The sequence below is a fragment of the Chanodichthys erythropterus genome, chromosome 12 (genome assembly GCF_024489055.1).
Source record: "Chanodichthys erythropterus isolate Z2021 chromosome 12, ASM2448905v1, whole genome shotgun sequence".
NCBI classification, from domain to species: Eukaryota; Metazoa; Chordata; class Actinopteri; order Cypriniformes; family Xenocyprididae; genus Chanodichthys; species Chanodichthys erythropterus.
Window position 1 is genome coordinate 52,486,202 of NC_090232.1, and position 22,977 is coordinate 52,509,178.

General features: G+C 39.5%; 1 protein-coding gene across 1 annotated transcript; it reads left to right on the forward strand.

Annotated features, from left to right (window-relative positions):
- The first annotated feature begins 215 nt into the window (after positions 1-215).
- LOC137031776 (NLR family CARD domain-containing protein 3-like) lies at positions 216-22,321 on the forward strand. The gene is made up of 8 exons (XM_067403040.1): positions 216-650; positions 5,560-5,743; positions 9,687-9,809; positions 10,215-12,086; positions 12,273-12,446; positions 19,771-19,944; positions 20,966-21,012; positions 21,096-22,321. Exons 2-8 carry the CDS (start codon positions 5,622-5,624, stop codon positions 21,629-21,631), a joined length of 3,048 nt encoding a protein of 1,015 aa, XP_067259141.1. The 5' UTR covers positions 216-650; positions 5,560-5,621; the 3' UTR covers positions 21,632-22,321.
- The last annotated feature ends 656 nt before the right edge of the window (positions 22,322-22,977 follow it).

The window sequence follows — 22,977 nt, forward strand, 5'->3', positions numbered from 1 at the left end:
TTCAAATGTTTTGAAAGGTGACTATGTTCAGACAAGCCACCACCTGTCTAGTAAGGTGTCAGAACTTCAACTCAGAATGCCTTAGTAATAACATAGCAGCTGCCTAGACATGTCCAAGCTGTTTGGGTCTGATCATGTAACCACTATGAAATTCAGTTTAGAAGATGATGTTGATGATTGTCACCTACAGTGAGTCACATTTGTGTTTGTCTAAGGATAAAACATAATTTTATATTAACATGAATTCATCTCGGTCTTGCTTTCAAGTGCCAGTCCCTCTAAATATCAGCACTGCATCAACTTCCCTGTGGCTTTCTCCTGGTTTCATTTAGGTCCTGTATCTAGGCCCCAGACATTTCACCCCAGCATCCAAGAATGCTATGACTGTTACACATGGCTCTGTGGTTGGAGCAATTTTTTGCCTTATAATGTGGATGTATGGAAAACACTTGATCAAGGGACAGATGAACAACGTCCTTTTTTCTCATTATCTGGAATGGCCGTTTATGTTGCATCCCCTTCCTGCAGTGTCCTTCTGTGTTTAGATTCCACCCTAGAAACAAAAGTGAAAGAAGAAGACAGAGAAGTGATTCTGTTCTGAGGCTTTAAACATGTTAACACTGGATATTTAAACAGCTGCATATTCTTTGGTAAGTTCAAAACTTTTTCTTCGTGTAAACATAGTCATATAAAAATTGGGAATTCAAACATTGATTATTATATTTTGACAGTTAACAGCTCTGATCAAAATTACAAACAAAACAAACAAACAAAAAAAAACTAAACAACTAAAGTGAAACTTGGATATTTACTCAGATCTCAGATTTCATTGGATCATAAAAATAATTAGGAAAAACATAATGTGCAATTGTATATACAAATATTTCTAGATCCTGTGACATCAAGTTGAGTTTAACTTGAATTGCACTGAACTTTAGCTTGAGCTTTCTTAATGTTGAAAAATAGTTCTGAATGGTTCCAGATTACAGTTCATTGTAACCCCAAAGGCAACGTCTTCATGAATTTAGAGTGGAACACTAACTTTTTTATTATGCTACAAAGAACATTTTTATATTATACTTTTTTTCACAACTCAGTCTACCTAATTTTATTTGTAGGATTTTACATAAAAAGGTAATACATACTCATAATTGAATATTGAAAATAAATAAAAACATAAAAAAGCTAATTTCCAATGAAATATCTGCACAAACATTTTGTGTCAGTTCCAGTTCCTCTTTGCAGATGGTGTGGTTTAGGCATGTGACAGTGTTTGTCTAAGTGGAAATACACAACTGAGGTCTAACCCACATAGAAGGGGACATTCTTGTGACTTTGCGCAAAGTTCCCTAAAAGTTCTGAAAATTCTGAACCTTTACAGAACATTAGGGACGTTTCTAAAACGTCCTCTTTTGGAAATGAAAGTGCTGCAGTTCAAGTTTCCTTATAATACTTTAAGGGGACATTCAATTTTGGTCATTTTATGGTCACATGTTACAAAGAGGACATTGGGGGATCAGCGTATGAACCTCAACAATTGTGACATCAAAAAACTTTTTTTTTTTTTTTTTGTGATGCTCAGAATTAAAAGTCTGAAAAGTTTGTCACCATTGTTAAGGTTTAAATGCAGAATCTTGATGTCTGTGTTAGTCTTATGCTGCGTCCCAATTCACCTACTTATACTACACCCTAAAAGTATGTACTCTTTTTGTGAACAAAAAGTACTTACTTTTGAGTGTGTAGCAAAAGAGTAGACAAGCTTTGGGACATACTATCACGTCATACAATCACGTCTTTGCTCTCTGTCGCATCCTGTCACCGTAAACTGGCCTATCAATCTTCTTACATTCTCCACATTTCATTTAGTTAATTTCCTACCATATTGGAGAGAAATGCAGCACTTATAGGACTACAATAATGTGAAAGGAATACTATATTCAGAGATCAATGAATAAAGCCACTGCATGTTGAAATCATTATTAATACGCAACCAAATTCATCTGATCAGATTTTTTTTGTGTTATTATTATTTAATTTTTTAACTGCCTATTTTGGGGCATAATTAAAAATGTGCCGTTTCTGTGCATATCCCCTTTAAATGCTCGTGCTCCCTGCCCCCAAGCTTGCAACTCTATAATACATTGCATACATTGCAACATGCTAACAAAACATTTAGAAAGACAATTTACAAATATCACTAAAAATATCATGATATCATGGATCATGTCAGTTATTATTGCTCCATCTGCCATTTTTAGCTATTGTTCTTGCTTGCTGACCTGCATAACATCTGTTGATTCGGCTGTGCTGCTCCAGATGTTAATACTGGCTTGTCTAATGCTTGATCATGAGCTGGCATATGCAAAAGTTGGGGGTGCACATATTAATGATCCCGACTGTTCAACGCTATCTCACGACCAATTCGTACTTATTTTACGAGGTGGCTAATTCGTATGAATTCATACGACCTCACTCGTACGAATTCATACGATTTGTCTAAACCCCAGTGACGGTTAGGTTTAGGGGCGGGGTTTGGGGTAGGTCATTCGTATGAAATCGTACGAATGTGTCAACTCGTAAAATACAAAAGATTTAGCTAAAAATGTATGAATTCGTACGAGTGAGCTCGTATGAAATCATACGAATTAGCCACCTCGTAAAATACGTATGAATTGCCGTGAGATCGGGTTGGACTGTTACGTAACAGTCGGTGTTATGTTGAGATTCGCCTGTTCTTCGGAGATCTTTTGCAAAAATCAAATTTACATAAGAAGGACGAATCAATCGTGTTTGAGACTCACTGTATGTCATTTCCATGTACAGAACTCTAATTATTTAACTATGCTGAGGTAAATTCAATTTTCAATTCTAGAGCACCTTTAAGCAGAAATATACAACGGAGTTCAGTGTCACAGTGTCTTCTGTTTGTTTAAAGGTAGGGTAGGCAATTTTTAAGAGGAAAGCAATAGCAATCTAGCTTTAAAAAGCATGAGATCCCACCCTCCATTCAGAGCATTTCCAAAGCCACGCCTCCTCCAAAACACATGAACATACGCAGCAGATTCTGCAAAGTGTCATGAGAGTCACATGCTGTAATACAACTGATTTCCCAATAAAGCTGTTACTATTATTTATATATTTTTTTTGTCTTTGTCAGACATAAAACATGTACAGTACAGTCCAAAAGTTTGGAACCACTAAGATTTTTAATGTTTTTAAAAGAAGTTTCGTCTACTCACCAAGGCTACATTTATTTAATTAAAAATACAGTAAAAATAGTAATATTGTGAAATATTATTACAAATTAAAATAACTGTTTTCTATTTGAATATATTTCACAAAGTAATTTATTCCTGTGATGGCAAAGCTGAATTTTCAGCATCATTACTCCAGTCTTCAGTGTCACATGATCCTTCAGAAATCATTCTAATATGCTGATCTGCTGCTCAAGAAACATTTAATGTGTACAATTGTACAAAATATTTGTGTACAATATTTTTTTTCAGGATTATTTGATGAATAGAAAGTTCAAAAGAACAGTGTTTATCTGAAATCTAATCTTTTGTAACATTATAAATGTCTTTACTGCCACTTTTGATTGATTTAATGCATCCTTGCTGAATAAAAGTATTCATGTCTTTAATTTCTTTTCAAAAAAATAAAAATAAAAATTCTTACTGACCCCAAACTTTTGAACGGTAGTGTATAATGCTACAGAAGCTTTGTATTTCAGATAAATGCTGTTCTTTTGAACTTCCTATTCATCAAGGAATCCTGAAAAAAAAAAGTACACAACTGTTTTCAACATTGAAAATAATCATAAATGTTTATTGAGCAGCAAATCAGCATATTAGAATGATTTCTGAAGGATCATGTGACACTGAAGACTGAAGTAACGATGCTGAAAATTCAGCTTTGCATCACAGGAATAAATTACTTTGTCAAATATATTTAAATAATACACAGTTATTTTAAATTGTAATAATATTTCACAATATTACTGTTTTTTTTTACTGTATTTTTAAATAAATAAATGTAGCCTTGGTGAGCAGACGAAACTTCTTTTAAAAACATTAAAAATCTTAGTGGTTCCAAACTTTTGGACTGTACTGTATAAAATAGTGACTAAACACAACCCATTCATACTACGTTAACCAGGATTCACTCTTCCTATACTCCTTATATCATTATTTATAATCGTGAAATGGTCTGAAAAAAATCACCATACATCTACACTAAAGCTTCCTTGTGTGCATGTGGAGCACACGGTTCTTGAGTGCTTAGTAACAGCAAACACATTACGGGCAAGCAAGTGCTTTGGAAAGAAGTAAAAGGCAGCGTGGGTGCATTCCCATGCATTTTCAGATGTGGCGTGAATGGCCCCATATGCAGTGGTTTTTACTATTATTTGTCTCATGCAGCACATATTTACAGACAAACTGTTTATGTTTATAAGCCCAAAAGTGAGAGGTGCTTGAAAATGCTGTTTTGTACTCATTTATTGACGAGTCAGCTGTGTACAGTCAACAGAATGTGCTGCTTCTTTGCTGATTACTGCACAGAACAGATGCAGAGAAAGGCGATCCTGCGCCAGGAAAGTCAGACCTCACACTTGCAGAGCAGTACTAGTTACATCTTTCAACTTAATGAAAGCTAGGGTTTATCCAAAAAAGTTGTAGATTTGTCCCTATGTACCTTTCATGGAAAAAAGGCACTAAAGTGATTTAAAAGTTGCTAAATATAGTGCTAAAGTCTGTGTGTGAGATGCGATGAGATGTGTCTGTGTGTGAGATGAATATTAGTAAATATTCAATTTAACAACAACACAAATTAATAAATGTTGTAGCAGTGCAGTTCATTATTAGTTCATGTTAACTAATGAACATTATTGTAATGTGTTACTGAAATTCTATAATTCTATAATTCTATAATTGCATTCAAACTGAATGCAATGATTGGATGACCACTTTTTATTCTTGAGACTTCCACAGAAGATATTTGTACATTTATTAATATTTAGACTGCTTATATTATTAAATTGCCATCAGGATGTGAAGAGCGTTTCAACCACTAAAACAAAAAGTAAATTGCCTACTCTACCTTTAAAGGTATAGTTTACCCGAAAATGAAAATTATGTTATAAGCAGTTGCTGGTCCCCCATTGACTTCCATAATATTTTTCACTATAGAGGTCAATGGGCATTTTTGGGTGTACTATCTCTTGAAGTAAAATCAAGAAAGTGGACAAGGAACCCTAAAGATCCCCAACTTAAAGAACCATTTTAACCCACAGGTTTCTTCAGAAGAATATGATTTTAAATGGAAACTTTAACTTAACAAGCAAAACAAACTTAACAAACAAAATCACAACAAAAACAAAAAATACTTCAATGACCTACATTTTTATATTAATTATATTATATTATATTAAATATATTATATTATATTATTGGGAAGGTAAATATATTAGATTTAGTGTTTAATTTAGCTGTACTACAGTGTATTATTTACTACAGCATCATTGTACTACATTTTAAACTCTGTGTCTCCACATAAAAGGTCTGAAATCATCCCCTCACCACTCTTTTGAGACTTGAGAACGCGAGAGCAGATAAACTAAAATGAGTCTCAACAAAAAGAGAGAAGATGAGGGCACTGCCTCTAAAATGAGTTCTCCATCCTCTGGATCAAGCTGTGTGTCTATGAAAAGTAAATTCAGGGATGCAGTGACCTCTGATCCCAGGTAAGACACTAGTAATTTTAACATTTAGCAAATGCTTTTATTCAAAGCATCATTCCAACCTGCAGTGAATGAGTGGTGTCTCGTGGTACAGTAGGTGGTGTCACAGAGATGCACAAAATCACTTTCCTAAACTTTCAGTCTCACTACTCCTCACAGCTCCCCCACCCTTCCCTTGCAATTTATATCTCCAAAACCTTTTACACAAGGAACATTCAAAAGGTAAACAGACTAGTTCTATACTTGTATAGATAGGCCTAACCATTTCTTACTTTCATCTCTTTTCTGACCTACAGTCTCAATAATTTGAAAACGTTGTATTACAACACTTCTCATGTTACTTCCTGCTTAAGGCCCAATAGAATTTTAGTAGGTGGGTAAAGGTATACTGTTTTTGAACATTCCAACACTGCACATACTACTGTGAATGGTGTTTAGATGAGTATTTGATGTGATGCATGCTATCCTCTTATGGTGCGTTCACACCAGATGCGAATGAATCATTAAGCGCGAGTGATTTACATGTTAAGTCAAGTCAAGTCAAGTCAAATTTATTTATATAGCGCTTTTTACAATTGGTAATTGTTTCAAAGCTTTACATATTAGAAGCACAGAAAAAAGAGAAGTGGTTAAAAATAAGCTGTACAAGCAAGCGTGGTAATATGTAACATATACAAGATGGTGCTACATTAAGCCAATGTCGGCTGACTCCCAGGGGTGGAAAAAAAAACCCCTAGGAGAAAAACCCAGCGTGCTAACACTGGGAAAAAAGTCCTAGGAGGGAAAAAACCCCTTGGAAGATATATATAATATATGTAAATGGATATGGAGATCAAAATCTGAATTATACATTTTATTATAGAGATTAAAAATAGATTATATATAAATATATGTAAGCGGATACAGAGATTTAAAAATCTGAATTATAGATGCAGCCAGAACTGGATCTGTAGGCCCATTGTCTCCTGGGCTATGTTGTAGTCAGGTCCAGACACAGGTTCTCCATCTGATCTGGATACGGCCTGGATCCAGCACCCGGCAAACCTCAGGATAAGCAGAGAGACTGATTAGCGTAGATGCCATTCTTATTCTGATGTACAGGCATATCTAGTGTTATAGGAAATGTTCTCGGTTCCGGCCGACCTAATTATTGCAGCGTAACAATCCTTTAACGGATTTGAAAAAATGTTAATGTATTGATAATGTGTTATGTGTATGCAAGAGCAAAGAGATGTGTTTTTAGTCTAGATTTAAACTGACAGAGTGTGTCTGCTTCCCGAACAGTGCTAGGAAGATTGCTCCAGAGTTTAGGTGCTAAATAGGAAAAGGATCTGCCGCCTTCAGTTGATTTTGATATTCTGGGTATTATCAACTGGCCTGAATTCTGAGATCGCAATAGACGTGAAGGACTATAATGCACCAAGAGCTCGCTTAGATATTGGGGAGCTAAACCATTTAGAGCTTTATAAGTAAGTAGCAAGATTTTAAAATCTATACGATGTTTAATAGGGAGCCAATGTAATGTTGACAGAACTGGGATAATATGGTCATACTTTCTGGTTCTAGTAAGAACTCTAGCTGCCGCATTTTGGACCAACTGTAGTCTGTTTAAAAGCCGAGCAGAACAACCACCCAGTAGAGCGTTACAGTAATCTAGTCTTGAGGTCATGAATGCATGAACCAACTGTTCCGCATTTGTCATTGAGAGCATATGTCGTAATTTAGATATATTTTTTAGATGGAAGAAGGCGGTTTTACAGATACTAGAAACATGACTTTCAAATGAAAGATTGGTATCAAAGAGCACACCCAGGTTCCTAACTGAGGACGAAGATTTAATGGAGCACCCGTCAAGTGTTAGCGAGTATTCAAGGTTTTTTCGTGAGGAAGTTTTTGGTCCAAAGATTAGGATATCAGTTTTTTCTGAATTTAATAATAAGAAATTTCTTGTCATCCAGTTTTTAATGTCAGCTATGCATTCTGTTAATTTTGTGAATTGGTAAGTTTCGTCAGGGCGCGAGGAAATATAGAGCTGAGTATCGTCAGCGTAGCAGTGAAAACTAACACCATGCTTCCTAATTATCTCGCCTAAGGGTAGCATGTACAGAGTGAAAAGCAACGGTCCTAATACTGAGCCTTGTGGTACCCCATATTTAACCTGTGATCGATACGACATCTCTTCATTAACTACTACAGACTGATAACCGTCAGATAAGTATGATTTGAACCATGCCAAAGCAATTCCACTAATGCCAATATAGTTTTCAAGTCTTTTTAAAAGAATGTTGTGATCGATAGTGTCAAAAGCAGCACTGAGATCTAATAACACTAATAGAGAAATACAGCCACGATCGGATGATAAGAGTAGATCGTTTGTAACTCTAACGAGAGCAGTCTCAGTACTATGGTATGGTCTAAATCCTGACTGGAAATCCTCACAGATTCCATTTCTAAAAAGGAGCACAGTTGTGTTGAAACTGCCTTTTCTAGTATCTTTGACAGAAAAGGTAGATTCGAGATTGGCGTGTAATTTACTAAATCTCTCGGATCTAGTTGAGGTTTTTTAATAAGAGGTTTAATAATAGCCTGCTTAAAAGTTTTTGGCACGTATCCTAGCGTTAAAGATGAATTAATTATATCAAGAAGTGGACCTACGACCTCTGGAAGCATTTCTTTCAGTAGTTTAGTTGGCATTGGGTCTAACATACATGTTGTTGATTTTGATGATTTGATAAGTTTAGGTAATTCTTCCTCTCCTATAGCGGCTAATGATTCTAGTTTTACCTCAGGGACATTACAGTGCACTGTCTGAAGCGAAACTGTAGACGGTTGCATGTTTATAATTTTCTCTCTAATATTGTCAATCTTGCAAGTAAAGAAGTTCATAAAGTCATTACTGCTGTGCTCTTTGGAAACGTCAGCAGTTGAATCTCTGTTTCTAGTTAATTTAGCCACTGTGTCAAATAAATGCCTAGGATTATGTTTGTTTTCTATTAAGAGATTTGAAAAGTAAGTAGATCTATCATTTCTTATAGCCGTTCTGTACTCAATCATTTTTTCTTTCCACGAAAGGCGAAAAACTTCTAGTTTTGTTTTCTTCCAACTACGTTCAGCTTTTCTCACAGCTCATTTTAGAACAATGCAAAGATGTGAATAGACATCCTGCGGAACAAATTGAGCATTTTGGGCGTTTGATATGCGTAACTCGTGATTTGCGTGAATCGCGCAAGTTGAAAAATCTGAACTTTGGTGTTAACTAATTAGGAGCTTGCTCTAGTAGTAATATAATTATATATATATATATATATATATATATATATATATATATATATATAGAGATAGATAGATAGATAGATAGATAGAGAGAAAGAGAGAGAGAGAGAGAGAGAGAGGGAGACTACAAGCTAGTTAAAGCTGGCAAATTGAACTTATTCACTGTATTTTACAAATACTTTTCCGCTGATGAGTTGATGTGTTTGTTCAGAAGAAGTGTGCAGAAACTAGACTGGAGCCGACTGGTAGAAGCCCCTCTCATGACGCTAATTTGTGTCTGTTGTGAAGTGAATTTCACGTGCGAATGAAGTGAGTAAACTCAGAACGTTCAAGCGTCCAACTACACGCGAAGTGTCTGGTGTGAATACCCCATCAGTATCACAAAAAACACACAACAAAAATCAGTGGTGACAAAAGAGCAGTTAAGAAAGCACATGGGTGTGAATATAATTGAACCAGCTCTGAAATCAGAGTATTTATGTTTTTATTCATGTCCCCAGAGCAGACCCATCTATTACATAGTTGTTATGGTGAATCACTGATGAATGATGAATCACTCTTTTGTAAATATCTTTGTATAAAAATGTGTCAGAAATTAACATGTGAATATAAGGTGCATTCAAGTTATACAGTATAGTTCATCCTCTGAAATGCTGTTTTTGTCTTTTGTCAGTATAAACAGGAGGAAGAGACAGAGATCAAAATCTCCTGAACCCAGCGGTGTGTCTCTGAAGAGTAACAACTCAAGGGAGGAACCCCCTAAATTCAATGATGGACCGGTGGCCACTGTCCCTCCGTCAGTATAAACTTGCTCTTGCTGATTTACTGTTGTGCATCTCAGATGAGGATGAATTTATGATTTATGAAACTCATTTAAATAACACTATGTACTCTAAAATACGCCACAGATGCATTGCACAGGGATACCACAATCGTATCTGGTAACTGATATATCATTCATTGCTTGCATTTGCATTACACTGAGATCTGATCACAATGCATCCACAGCTACATTTGGATCAGGACACACAGGTCAAATAACATTCCTATCACAAATTCATTTAAACTTGTCTTTTCATTGTATATGTGGACAACATCTGGATACAGGATGCATGTTAATGCCAAATGATTAATGCTGCCATTGTTATCACTGTCAGTGTCTTTTTTGCTGATCTTTTCTTTTTCTTTTTTTTTTTTTCAGTAGGAGCAAGATATCTGCATCCCACTATCAGACTCACCTCAGACAGGAAAACCCTGAAGCAGTCCTGCAGGCAAACACACTGGAGACTGAAGACCTGCAGAGAATTAAAGACCAGCACAAAACCAGCATGAAGATTAAGTATGAGAGATTATTTGAGGGAAACAAACTCCAAGAGAATGAAACCCTCCTGAACAGGATCTACACACAGCTCTACATCATAGAGGGAGAGAGAGGATGTGTGAATGGAGAGCATGAGGTTTTAAAGATGGAGAAAACAGCCAGAACACAACACTCGCAAGACACCCCAATCTACTGCAATGACATCTTTAAAGCTTCACCTGAACCAGGATGTGAGGAGAAAGACCAAATCAAGACTGTTCTTACTAAAGGCATCGCTGGAATCGGAAAAACCGTCTCTGTACAGAAGTTCATTCTGGACTGGGCCGAGGGAAAAGCCAATCAGGATGTAGATTTCATGTTTGTGCTTCCATTTCGAGAGCTAAACTTGATCAGAGATCATCAGTACAGTCTTCACAGTCTTCTGCTGGACTTTCATCCTGAGCTTCAAGATCTGGACTCAAAGATTTATGAGCACTGTAAAGTTGTGTTCATCTTTGATGGTCTGGATGAAAGCAGAATGACACTGATGTTTTCAGATGCTCAGAAAGTTTCTGATGTGACTGAGACTTCATCAGTGGGTGTGTTGATGTCAAACCTCATGAAAGGAGAGCTGCTTCCCTCTGCTCTCATCTGGATCACCTCTAGACCAGCAGCAGCCAATCAGATTCCGCCCGAATACATCAACCGTCTGACAGAAATTCAGGGATTCAATGAGCCTCAGAAGGAAGAATATTTCAGGAAGAAACTCAGTGACAAACATCAAGCCAGCAGAATCATCTCACACATCAGAAGAGCAAGAAGCCTCCACATCATGTGCCACATACCCGTCTTCTGCTGGATCTCATCCACTGTGCTTCAAAAACTCCTGAAAGAAGATCTGAGTGCAGAAATCCCTCAAACTCTGACTGAAATGTACATCCACTTCCTGCTGATTCAAATCAACATGAGGAATCAAAAGTATGAAGAGAGAGATCCAGAAAAACACCTGCAGTCCAACAGAGAAGTGATTGTGAAACTTGCTGAAGTGGCTTTCAAACAGCTGATGAAGGGCAATGTGATGTTCTATGAGGAGGATCTGAGAGAGAGTGGCATAGATGTCATGGATGCCTCAGTGTATTCTGGGATTTGCACTGAGATCTTTAAGGTGGAATCTGTGATTCATCAGAAGAAAGTCTACAGCTTCATTCATCTGAGCATTCAAGAGTTTCTCGCTGCTTTCTATTCGTTTTATCATTATGTAATGAAAAATGTTGACACATTGCAGTTTTTAGATGTAGTTCATAGTCTGCATAGGGAAGCAATAGATAAAGCTCTTGAGAGTGAGAACGGACAGATGGATCTGTTCCTCCGGTTCCTGCTGGGCATCTCACTGCAGTCCAATCAGAGACTCTTACAGGATCTACTGACACACACAGAGAACAGCTCAGAGAGCATCAGGAGAACCACACAGTACCTTAAAGGGAAGATCAAAGATGGACATGGAATTTGTCATCTCTCATGTGCTCAATCCATCAATCTGTTCCTCTGTCTGCTGGAAGTGAAAGATCAGACTCTGTCTAAAGAGATTCAGGAGTTTGTGAAATCAGACAAACACTCAGAGAAGAAACTCTCTCCTGCTCACTGCTCAACAATAGCCTACATACTTCAGATGACAGAGGAAGTGCTGGATGAGCTGGACCTCAAGAAATACAACACATCAGATGAGGGGAAAAGAAGACTGATACCAGCTGTGATCAACTGCACAAAAGCCATGTGAGTGTTTAATCATGTATTACAGTGAAGAGTCATTTGAATGGATTTACACTTTCTGATTTGATCTATTTTAGGTTATTTTTAAAATGCCTTTAACATTCTTTTACAAGAATGTTTTTACAAGAATGAAGCTGATATTGTTGAATTACTAGTTGTAGAATTCTCATGTGTTTTGCCATATTTCAGTCTTTCTGGCTGCAATCTTACTGGTCAGCATTGTGAAACATTGTCGTCAACTCTTCAGTCCCCTAACTGTGTCCTGAGAGAGCTGGTCCTGAGTAACAATGACCTGCAGGATTCAGGAGTGAAACTGCTCTCTGGTGGACTGAAGAGTACAAACTGTCTCCTGCAAATACTAAGGTGTGCATATTTTTTTTTATTTTTTTAAACTTAATTATATAACAGATTGCACACAAACTTAATGATACAAATACAACAGACAGATTCCATAAAGTCACTCTTGATAAAGGTTAGGTGTTACATCATATATATAAATCTTGAATGTAGGGCTGGGCGATGTATCGAATGCTTTTGTCACGCGCATTTCCTCAGTAAAGCCGGTTCCCTGATTACCGCTAAATCGCCATCACCTGCTTTCAAATGGAGCGGCATTTAATAGACAGAGCCGTAGATCACTGATAAGCCACGCAATATCGCGTTCAATATCGACGGCGATACATATCGATATTGAACGCGATATTGCATGGCTTATCAGTGATCTACAGCTCTGTCTATTAATTGACCTATATCTGCCAAATGTAAAGTTCAAACTTGACAAAACTTTATACACATTCAACCAGGCTTTCTGAGTGTGCTTGCAAAATTTTGTCATTCTGCCCATAGGGGCCACTACAACTAAAAACCTGTCATAACCCTTAGATAGTTTTATCAATGAAAATGAAATTTAACGTGTATCATGTTTAAAGCAAGTGCTAACCAAACCAAGAAAAAACAATTGTACATATCAACAAAAATGGCTGCAAACTTAACTTGCCTTGTAAACTTAACTGACACACAGTTAAACATATGTGTTTGAAATTGTAATGTAGCTACTGCTGGAGCACATCTGATCCATTCAGGAAGCTGGTTACAGTTGGTGGCATAATATTTAAAAGTGGACTCATCTTGTTTTGAGTGAACCCATGGTATTTCTAATGACACTTTTTCACTGTGTGGTACAACTCGGCACGACTCTGCTTGCTTTACTTTCGCTTTGCTTTTTCACTGCAGTTTAGTATCGCTTCAAAATGGGTGGAATTATAGACTAATCATGTAATTGTGCCACCTCTACTGCTGTTGATCCCCTCCTTGCATACAAACAAGTCTGCACCTTGTCTACTGACCATGATATAGCCATTTCATTTTTTCAAGTTGAGTGCGTTGATCATTTAAAAAAGTTGCATGAACATATGATACTGCGGTGGCTTTTACTGTCTATTTAAATCTAGCGGGTTTGGTGTCTCGTGTTTCAAATCTAATGATGCTGGTAGTGATGATTCTCTCTGACCAATCAGTGATCTGCAGTGTTTACACATCACATTTAGTATTGGAATGGCACACTTGTAACCTCAACCGAGGTGGTACTATTTAATTATTGTTAAGGCATATATAGACTGATAAATTTTTTTAATGTGTGACTAATTGGCCTATATCTTGGGAGTGCAACATTTAAATTTCACAAAACTTTGTACACATAAACAACATGACATTCTTTGGAAACGGCAGATTCCATGAATTTCTGATGATGAGATATATATATATATATATATATATATATATATATATATATATATATATATATATATATATATCATCTAAATTAACATTTTTGATCACCATCCAATGTGGCTGGTAACCTTCTAAAGTTACCAGCCAATCAGAATTTCCAAGCCAAATTTTTTTTCTGTGAAAATAAGAGAAATTATGAGTGCCACTGAATGCATTTGATCATTTTCAAGTACAGATGAAATCAAAATCGACTCTATTTACTTTGTTAGTGCATATTACTAGTCTTGTGGTAAACAATTAATCCGTGCAAGTTAATACACCGAAAAAAATTGTTTGTCGCGGTAATCTTTAATCAAAATCTGAAAAGTTACTTCTGGTCTGGAATGGCGTTCCTTCTCTGATAACGTCAGTTTGACGGCTTGGGTTGAAAACGCATAAACCACTCTGCAACCGTTCGTCTGCTATGAGCGAGAGATGGAGAGGAGGAGCGCTAAAGTAAAACTCTGCCCTCTATTCTATATTCCGTTTCACTTGGAAATACATCACAACATTGGAGAAAAGTCGTTTGCAACTTCTGGTTCACGGGGACTTTAACATTGTTGGCATGAAAAACACATATAAGTACAACAAAATATGCACAGAAAGTGCAAACATTTCATCTATCTATCATTTGAATCACATGTCTTCAGAGCTTTTCTTCTTCAGAGGTGCCATCAGATTCTGAGCCACCCTGTTCCTTTTGATCCATGTTTGCACACAGCCACGGCCTAAACATTGTACGTTTCAGGAGTGACAACCGCATTTAAATGCAGGAGTGATACCCCTAAATTATCATTACATGTGTGTGGGATTACACGACTTACTCTCGAAAATGCGATGATTGACAGCTTGGAAACCATAGCGACGTTCTGGCGTCTCTTGTGTTTGGTATCCGTTATCGTGACCAAAGTCATATTAAAGTGACAAAATACTCGTTGTTTTCAGCAATTTAACACACTAACTTTACACATTTGACGGAGGCGCCGTGTTTTGTTTATGCTTGTACAGCCTGATTACGCAGAGCGCGCTTTTTCTGTGTTGCCATGGTCACTCATTATAAACGTATTTGGGCTTGTTGTTTAAGCTCGTCTTATAAAGCGAACAGGTTTATTAAAGTGAGCAGACATGATCGAGATATTTTGGTCTTATTTTCAGCATTAAGCATTTGGATTTATTGAGGTTTATTGTAGGCTTATTCTTGTTCGCTGATTTTTCTAGCCAGATATGGCAACTCGAATGAGAAAAGGCTGGTGCTTTCCCTGTGATTGACCGCACATACAGAAGAGAGACTCATGCATCACCGGCCAAACTGGCTAGTAAGTTTTTATTAACACCCGGCAAAATGAATTTTAACCCGCATTTGGCGGTTTGGCGGGTGTTAATTTAGAACCCTGTTATATATGTATATATATATATATATATATATATATATATATATATATTGTCATGATCACCGTCTGTTCCTGTCACTGTTCCTGGACTACATCTCCCATCATCCTCTCTGTCACTCACCTGCACACACTTCACACTAATCACTGATTACCACACCCAGCTGCAGCTCATTACCTGGACTATAAAGGACTTCCACACACACCACCTCACCGCGAAGTATTGTTTAACTGTTGTTGCAATTCCGAGCGTTTTCCTGTATTCCCTGTCTGCCTGTTCCCTGTTTTTTGACCCATTGCTGCCTGTCCTGATCTTTGCCTGTCCCTTGACTACGATTCTGCCTGTTCCTCACTGTTCCTGTTTGTTCCTGTTTTGATCCTGCCTGTACGACCACTCTACTTTAATAAACGCTGCACTTGGATCTCCTGCCTGAGCCTCCCATTCACAACAGAATACTTCGCCACTACCAAGATCCAGCAGCTACCGTGAGTGTTCCTGTCTCAACAATTATGAACCCATCTGCCAAGTTAATAGGTCTCCGTCAAGGGGACAGATCCATTGAGAACTATGTCATGGACTTTATTGAACTGGCACCGTTAACCTGTTTTAATGAGGAGTGCCTAATGATATTTTTTCGCGGTGGACTATCTGACCCGCTCAGTTCTGTCATGCCGCTACACGATCCAAATGGGATGTTGGAACAGTATATTGAACAGGCTTTACTACTGAGCGGATCTCCCTTTACTGTGGGTGTCGCAGAAGAACGCGACACCATGCTTAATCACGTAATGGCCGCCGCATCCAAGAACACTCACAAAATGGTGGTCACCACAATAACAACGCCAAGTCAAGTCAGCACTGATCGCCCAGAGCAACGTCAAGTCTCCGCTGATCGCCCAGAGCAATGTCACGCCTTCGCTGATCACCCAGAGCAACGTCACGCCTTCGCTGATCGCCCAGAGCAACGTCACGCCTTCGCTGATCGCCCAGAGCAACGTCACGCCTTCGCTGATCGCCCAGAGCAACGTCACGCCTTCGCTGATCGCCCAGAGCAACGTCACGCCTTCGCTGATCGCCCAGAGCAACGTCACGCCTTCGCTGATCGCCCAGAGCAACGTCACGCCTTCGCTGATCGCCCAGAGCAAAGTCACGTCGCCGCTGATCGCCCAGAGTCACGTCAGGTCTCTAGATCAGTCCGGGAGCGGAGAGGGTTGCGTTCCAGTGTGACCGATCCACCGTTGATTTCAGTCCGAGCAGCTGGCATCCCCAAGTCTCCGTCGGCCGCTTCGCTCTCAAGCCTGGTGGCCACTTCGCTCTCTGCACTCAAGTCTCCGCCGGCCACTTCGCTCTCAAGCCAGCCGGCCGCTTCGCACTCAAGCCAGCCGGCCGCTTCGCACTCAAGCCAGCCGGCCGCTTCGCTCTCAAGCCAGCCGGCCGCTTCGCTCTCAAGCCAGTCTGCCGCTTCGCTCTCAAGCCAGTCTGCCGCTTCGCTCTCAAGCCAGTCTGCCGCTTCGCTCTCAAGCCAGTCTGCCGCTTCGCTCTCAAGCCAGTCTGCCGCTACGCTCTCAAGCCTGCCGGTTGCTACGCTCTCAAGCTCGCCGGTTGCAACGCTCTCAAGCTCGCCGGTTGCAACGCTCTCAAGCTCGCCGGTTGCAACGCTCTCAAGCTCGCCGGTTGCAACGCTCTCAAGCTCGCCTGTTGCAACGCTCTCAAGCGCCCTGGACGCAATGGACAAGATGGCTGCTTTGCCAGTGCCTACGGGCAAGATGGCCGCCCCTTCGGTGCTCACGGAGGTAGGGGACGTTCCAGCCATTAAGTCCGCTCCAGAATCTGCTTCAGCCAGTGAGTCTGCTCCTGAACCCCCTCCAACCGGTGAATCATCGACTCACCCTCGGAAAAAGAGGAGGAGGAGGAGGAGGAAGAAGGCGTCCTCCTCTCCTCAAGACGCCGATGCCCTTCAAGAGGCCGCTGTGGGCCTGGGAACCATTCCAGAGGTCTCTCCTGCTCCGCCCAAACGCCTCGCCCTGCCGGCGCCACCCGAGCTCCTCGCCCTGCCGGCGCCGCCCAAACGCCTTGCCCTGCCACCGTCATCCAAGCTACTTGCCCATCAACCCCCTACATACTCCGTTGATTTCCCCAAGAACTTTTTTGGGGGGGGCAGTATACCTAGGGGTGGGGAGCTTGTGGGTGGGGACCCTGCTCAACCATGGCCTTTAAGGGCCTCTGAACTACTATGGCCATTCATGGACTGTAGGCCACTAGGGCCATGTATGGACTCTGTCCTGCCGTGGCCGTCCAAGCCACCTGACCTGCCGTGGCTGTCCGAACCACCTGACCTGCCGTGGCCGCCCGAGCCACCTGACCTGCCGTGGCTGTCCGAACCACCTGACCTGCCGTGGTTGCCTGAACCACCCGACCTGCCGTGGCCGCCCAGGCCACCTGACCTGCCGTGGCCGCCCGAGCCACCTGACCCACCGTGGCTGACTGAGTCCCTGGGGCTGCATTGGAGATTTCGTCCCCGTCTGCCGTTAGATCTCCAATGCACCCACCCCCCCTCCCTAGCTGTTCCTTTTACGGCGCGAGGACGCGCCTTCCGGGAGGGGGGCATTATGTCATGATCACCGTCTGTTCCTGTCACTGTTCCTGGACTACATCTCCCATCATCCTCTCTGTCACTCACCTGCACACACTTCACACTAATCACTGATTACCACACCCAGCTGCAGCTCATTACCTGGACTATAAAGGACTTCCACACACACCACCTCACCGCGAAGTATTGTTTAACTGTTGTTGCAATTCCGAGCGTTTTCCTGTATTCCCTGTCTGCCTGTTCCCTGTTTTTTGACCCATTGCTGCCTGTCCTGATCTTTGCCTGTCCCTTGACTACGATTCTGCCTGTTCCTCACTGTTCCTGTTTGTTCCTGTTTTGATCCTGCCTGTACGACCACTCTACTTTAATAAACGCTGCACTTGGATCTCCTGCCTGAGCCTCCCATTCACAACATATATACAGGGGCGGAGCCAGACATTGTAAACATCTGGGGCTTAGCCCAAATCAATATTTGTCCAATGACATTTTAATTTTCTGTTTAACATCTTTACTGACATGAAAGGAGCTTTTGTTGTAGTATTGTTGTTCAGAAAATGTACATTATTTGGCACTGTAATTTATAAAAGTTTGTTGGGTGTACCTCCTCTAGGGGGGTCCGGGGGCATGCCCCCCGGAAGAAAATTTTGTACATTTTAAGGTTAAATGCATCAATCTGGTGCACTTTGAGAGCTCCAAAACTTAAAAGCTTAAGCCCATACAGTGTGCACATTGAACAAAGAAACAGCATTGTACACTTGTACCTGGACATTAAAGAGGGCTCAAACATCTTTATAGTTGTGATATAAAGTCTCAGTCTACATTGTTTTTGGATGCCAAATAATTATTAATAAAATAATAATATAATAATGTTTTAATATTATATAATTATTCATGACAGCAATTTCCATATATTGTAACACATGCACTCTAAAATAAATGACAATTTTATTAGTTACTAACTTTACACAACAGTATAGGGAAATTACAACACTTTTGTACTAATTTCTTTTTAAAAGATAAATCCTTGAGCTTTTATTTTGATCACCAGCTGATCGCGTGCGCAAATTTAGCTGTTTTATAAAGGCACAAAGCCATATCACGGCTTCGATTTTAGTTTGTTGGTAAAATACAACGTAGAGACCATTTAAGCTTTGTATGTTTTAAATTTTCGGTTTATGATGAAACCTACCGGTGACGGCGGCACAGGGTCATTGGGAAACACTGAATGAATGTTTAGCTGACAAATGTGCTAAAGTTGCAATATCAGCTGTTATATCCTATCCAACCGGATCGAACGAGGGTCTCGAGGCCTGCCGCTGCTCTGAGTGAGCGTGTCTGTGTTCAGCTGCGGTGTGCGTGAACGCGCTGTTGGAGAGAAGAGAAAGCACTGCCGGTGTATGGATACCTATGATGAATACTGTAGAAAAGCGATATTGAACTGTTTAACATATTTTAATAGATAAAAATTAGAAAAAAATATATTTTGAGAGCACTGTTAAGAAAGCTCAAACCTGAAAGATTCTGGGCTTTTGGGAAAACATTTGGGGCTCCAGCCCCCTTAGCCCACCCCTTAGTGCCGCCCCTGTATATATATATATACAGCTATGGAAAAAATTAAGAGACCACTTTACATTGATTTCTGAACTTGGAGTGGTCTCTTAATTTTTTCGATAGCTGTATATATATATATATTCTACTTTCATTTTGACCGTCTGTCTTAAATGCTTCATTTTAGTGCTCCTTTAAGGCTTGTCAGTAAACAACCATTGTTATGATTGGCTAACATCATTGCATAAGAGCAAGTATCAATCCGACTTTGCACAATGTCAAAGCCCTTTTCTATACAATGTGCATGGACAGTGATTAGTGATAGTCAAGCTCCGAAAATTAAAAAAAAATAAATTATCTGGTATCACCGTGAATGTGTTTCTGTAGGTTGTCTGGCTGCATGGTGACAGAGGAAGGCTGTGGTTATCTATCTTCAGCTCTGAGTTCAAACCCCTCACACCTGAGAGAGCTGGATCTAAGCTACAATCATCCAGGAGATTCAGGAGTCCAGCTGCTCAATGACAAACTGAAGAATCCAGACTGCTCTCTGCAGAGACTCAAGTATGTGTGGCAGTTATGACATATATGACATATCAGTTTGTATGTGGGTTGGGGGTCACTTAAGGCTGTGTTTACAGTTTATCAGATTGGATCATCAGTCAATCAGGACATGACAAGTTTCCTGCACAATATTTAAAATAAGTCTATAATAGAAAAATAACTCCAGTGCTAAGTTGATCCGAAGTGGTGGGGTTTCTTTTAAAAACTATTTTTAGTCATGGGCTACGTATTTCAAATCTCATAAAACGAGGAGGTGGTTGCGTGATCGAAATGTTAAAAATGTCAGAAAGGATTGATTAATTAGAAATAAATATTATTATTATTATTATTGTCTTATCCATTTCTGATAATTCCAGGTTGCTATAGTCATGCAGGATGTTTACACATTTAACTCATGGCCACGAGAAAAATATATTGTTCCTTTACCATACTTGGCCACAACATAAAGATGTCGTTACCTCGACAAAATGATCTTGTGGCCAGAACATATTATTACTTTCCCACAAGTTTATATGTCATGGCCACAACAAAAACCAAGTAAACTGAACATGCTCTCTCCTGGTCACCGTAGAAAGGCATATAGTTCATCATAACATTGTAAAATACATCATACACCCGCCGTATTGCTAAATCTCCACAATTTTTTCATATCAACAGAAAAATATACTAGGATGCTTCTTTAGAGACTAGTTCACTGTTAATGATATGCTAAAGCCCGTCACCATGTCAATGTCATGAAGTAATTTTACACCAAACTGCTTTACACCGAGGGTCAGTAAAACAGAATTTGCACAGAAGTTGATTCTCAAAGATGAATTGATACCAGCTGTTCATGATCAAATTACATATATATTTTGTGATGCTTCCCAGATAGCAAAATACACTTGGGCCAGTTCCAGTTAGTAAATAATCACAATTTACAGTATGCTTTTAATTATCACTATCTATTTTATGCCACAATGCAACCATTTTTATTAGACATTAGTTATCAGTACATTAAACATTATTTGTTTCTGTTTAGTTTTGACTATGGAGGACATTTCAGGATCATACCTGGACTACGAAAATGTAAGTCTTCACACACACACACACACACACACAAAACATATGCATATTTAATGATGTCATAGATGATCTCTTGTTGTGTTCAGATGCCTGTGATCTCACACTGGATCCAAACACAGCAAACACTCGTCTCTCTCTGTCTGAAGAGAACAAAAAAACAACATGTGAGAGAGAGCATCATCCATATCCTGATCATCCAGACAGATTTGAACGCTTTGAGCAGGTTCTGTGTCGAGAGAGTCTGACTGGACGCTGTTACTGGGAGATAACCCTGAGAGGCTGGGGTCATGTAGCAGTTTCTTATAAAGGAGTCAATAGGAAAAAAGGAAGTGACTGTCGGTTTGGACTCAATGAAGAGTCCTGGAATCTTTACTGTTGTGATACGATTTACTCTGCCTGGCACAATAATAAGACTAAGAGCATACATATTCCTCCCCCATCATCGCCATCTAAAAGAGTAGGAGTGTTTCTGGACTGGCCGGCCGGCACTCTGTCCTTCTACAGCATCTCTGACACACACACACTCACACACTTACACACATTCAACACCACATTCACTGAACCCCTCTATGCTGGATTTGGACTTTACAATGATTCTGCAGTGTCTCTGTGTCAGATTTAACAGATTCCTGTGCAGAACCACAGAGACATCACACATAGTTGGATATTTTTCCATTATTGCACTCACTGTTTAGGTGGTTTCTAGACTTGGTAAACCCAGCCTGATCTGCCGGTGATTTGATCGCTATTGGCGGGTACAGAGCTCTTTCTATGGCTCTGGGCGGGTATAACACGATGACGTCTCTCGCACGACCATCAATCCAATTCCTTTTAACCTCTCAACGATGCTGAATGACTTCTTTAGTTTAGCAAACAAATCGCTCGACTGGGTGTAAATACTACTCACTTTCATGTTTTTTTGCATAACCTGCAAAAATCGCTTGATGCCATTGCTGCTTCTGCAAACCGCTGATCAATGCTACAAACCAATACAAACTAAGCCCGTCTGGAGTTTTCGCATTGCTCTGCAAAAGTACGTCACCCAGATCATTGATCTGATTTGTTGAAGGACAATCCAATTGCGTGAATAATGCTCATTGATCACGTCTCTTGTGCAGTAGGAAATACAGAGCAAACTCCCCAGACCAATGTTCAATTTTAAATTGAGCTTGGTGATAGCCAGACAAGGTGGTTTCATGTTATAGACTTCTGACTGCAAGTCATTTCAGGGCAGCCTTTTCTGCCATTTGCAAGAGTTCATAACAAGATTAACTGTGTAGGCCTATCTGTGTTAGACTGAATGCACCATGAGTAAGATTGATTGAGTAATTTTACCTTGGATGCATTGTAAGTGGCTTTGGATAAAAGGATCTGCCAAATGCATTAATTTAAATGTTGTTTTTTTTTTTTTTTTTTTTTTTTTGAGAAGTCTTCTTAGTACTAATGTAAGTGATTTATATTCTTTGATTCTTAACTGTTCATATTTTCATTATACTAAAATTTTTCTACATTTTGCATGATTATTTTATTTTAACCAAATTAATAAACTGACCTTACTAGGTTGTAGAAGTGAAATAAAATTTTAGGGTTATGATCAAATCAGGGTTAATAAATTCTTGCATATGGATAAATCACAGTCACTGTCTGAATATGAATCTGTCTGAATCAATGTTATATTGTCTTTTACGGTGGCGCATTGCTGCCACATACATATTATTTTTTCCACTCAATGGTGTCGTTCAAACGTCATATTATGTCGTTCAAACGACCTCTTTTCTCGTTCAAACGACATATTATGTCGTTCAAACAACATCTTTTCTCGTTAAAACCACATTTTGTACGTGACGTGTACGAGAAATACCTCTATCTGAACTATAATAGAAAATTTATATAGCCTAGATCAGTGCCTTTATCACACTTCCGCACTCGAAAAGCAGAAGCATATAGTGTAAAATACCTTTCGATGCC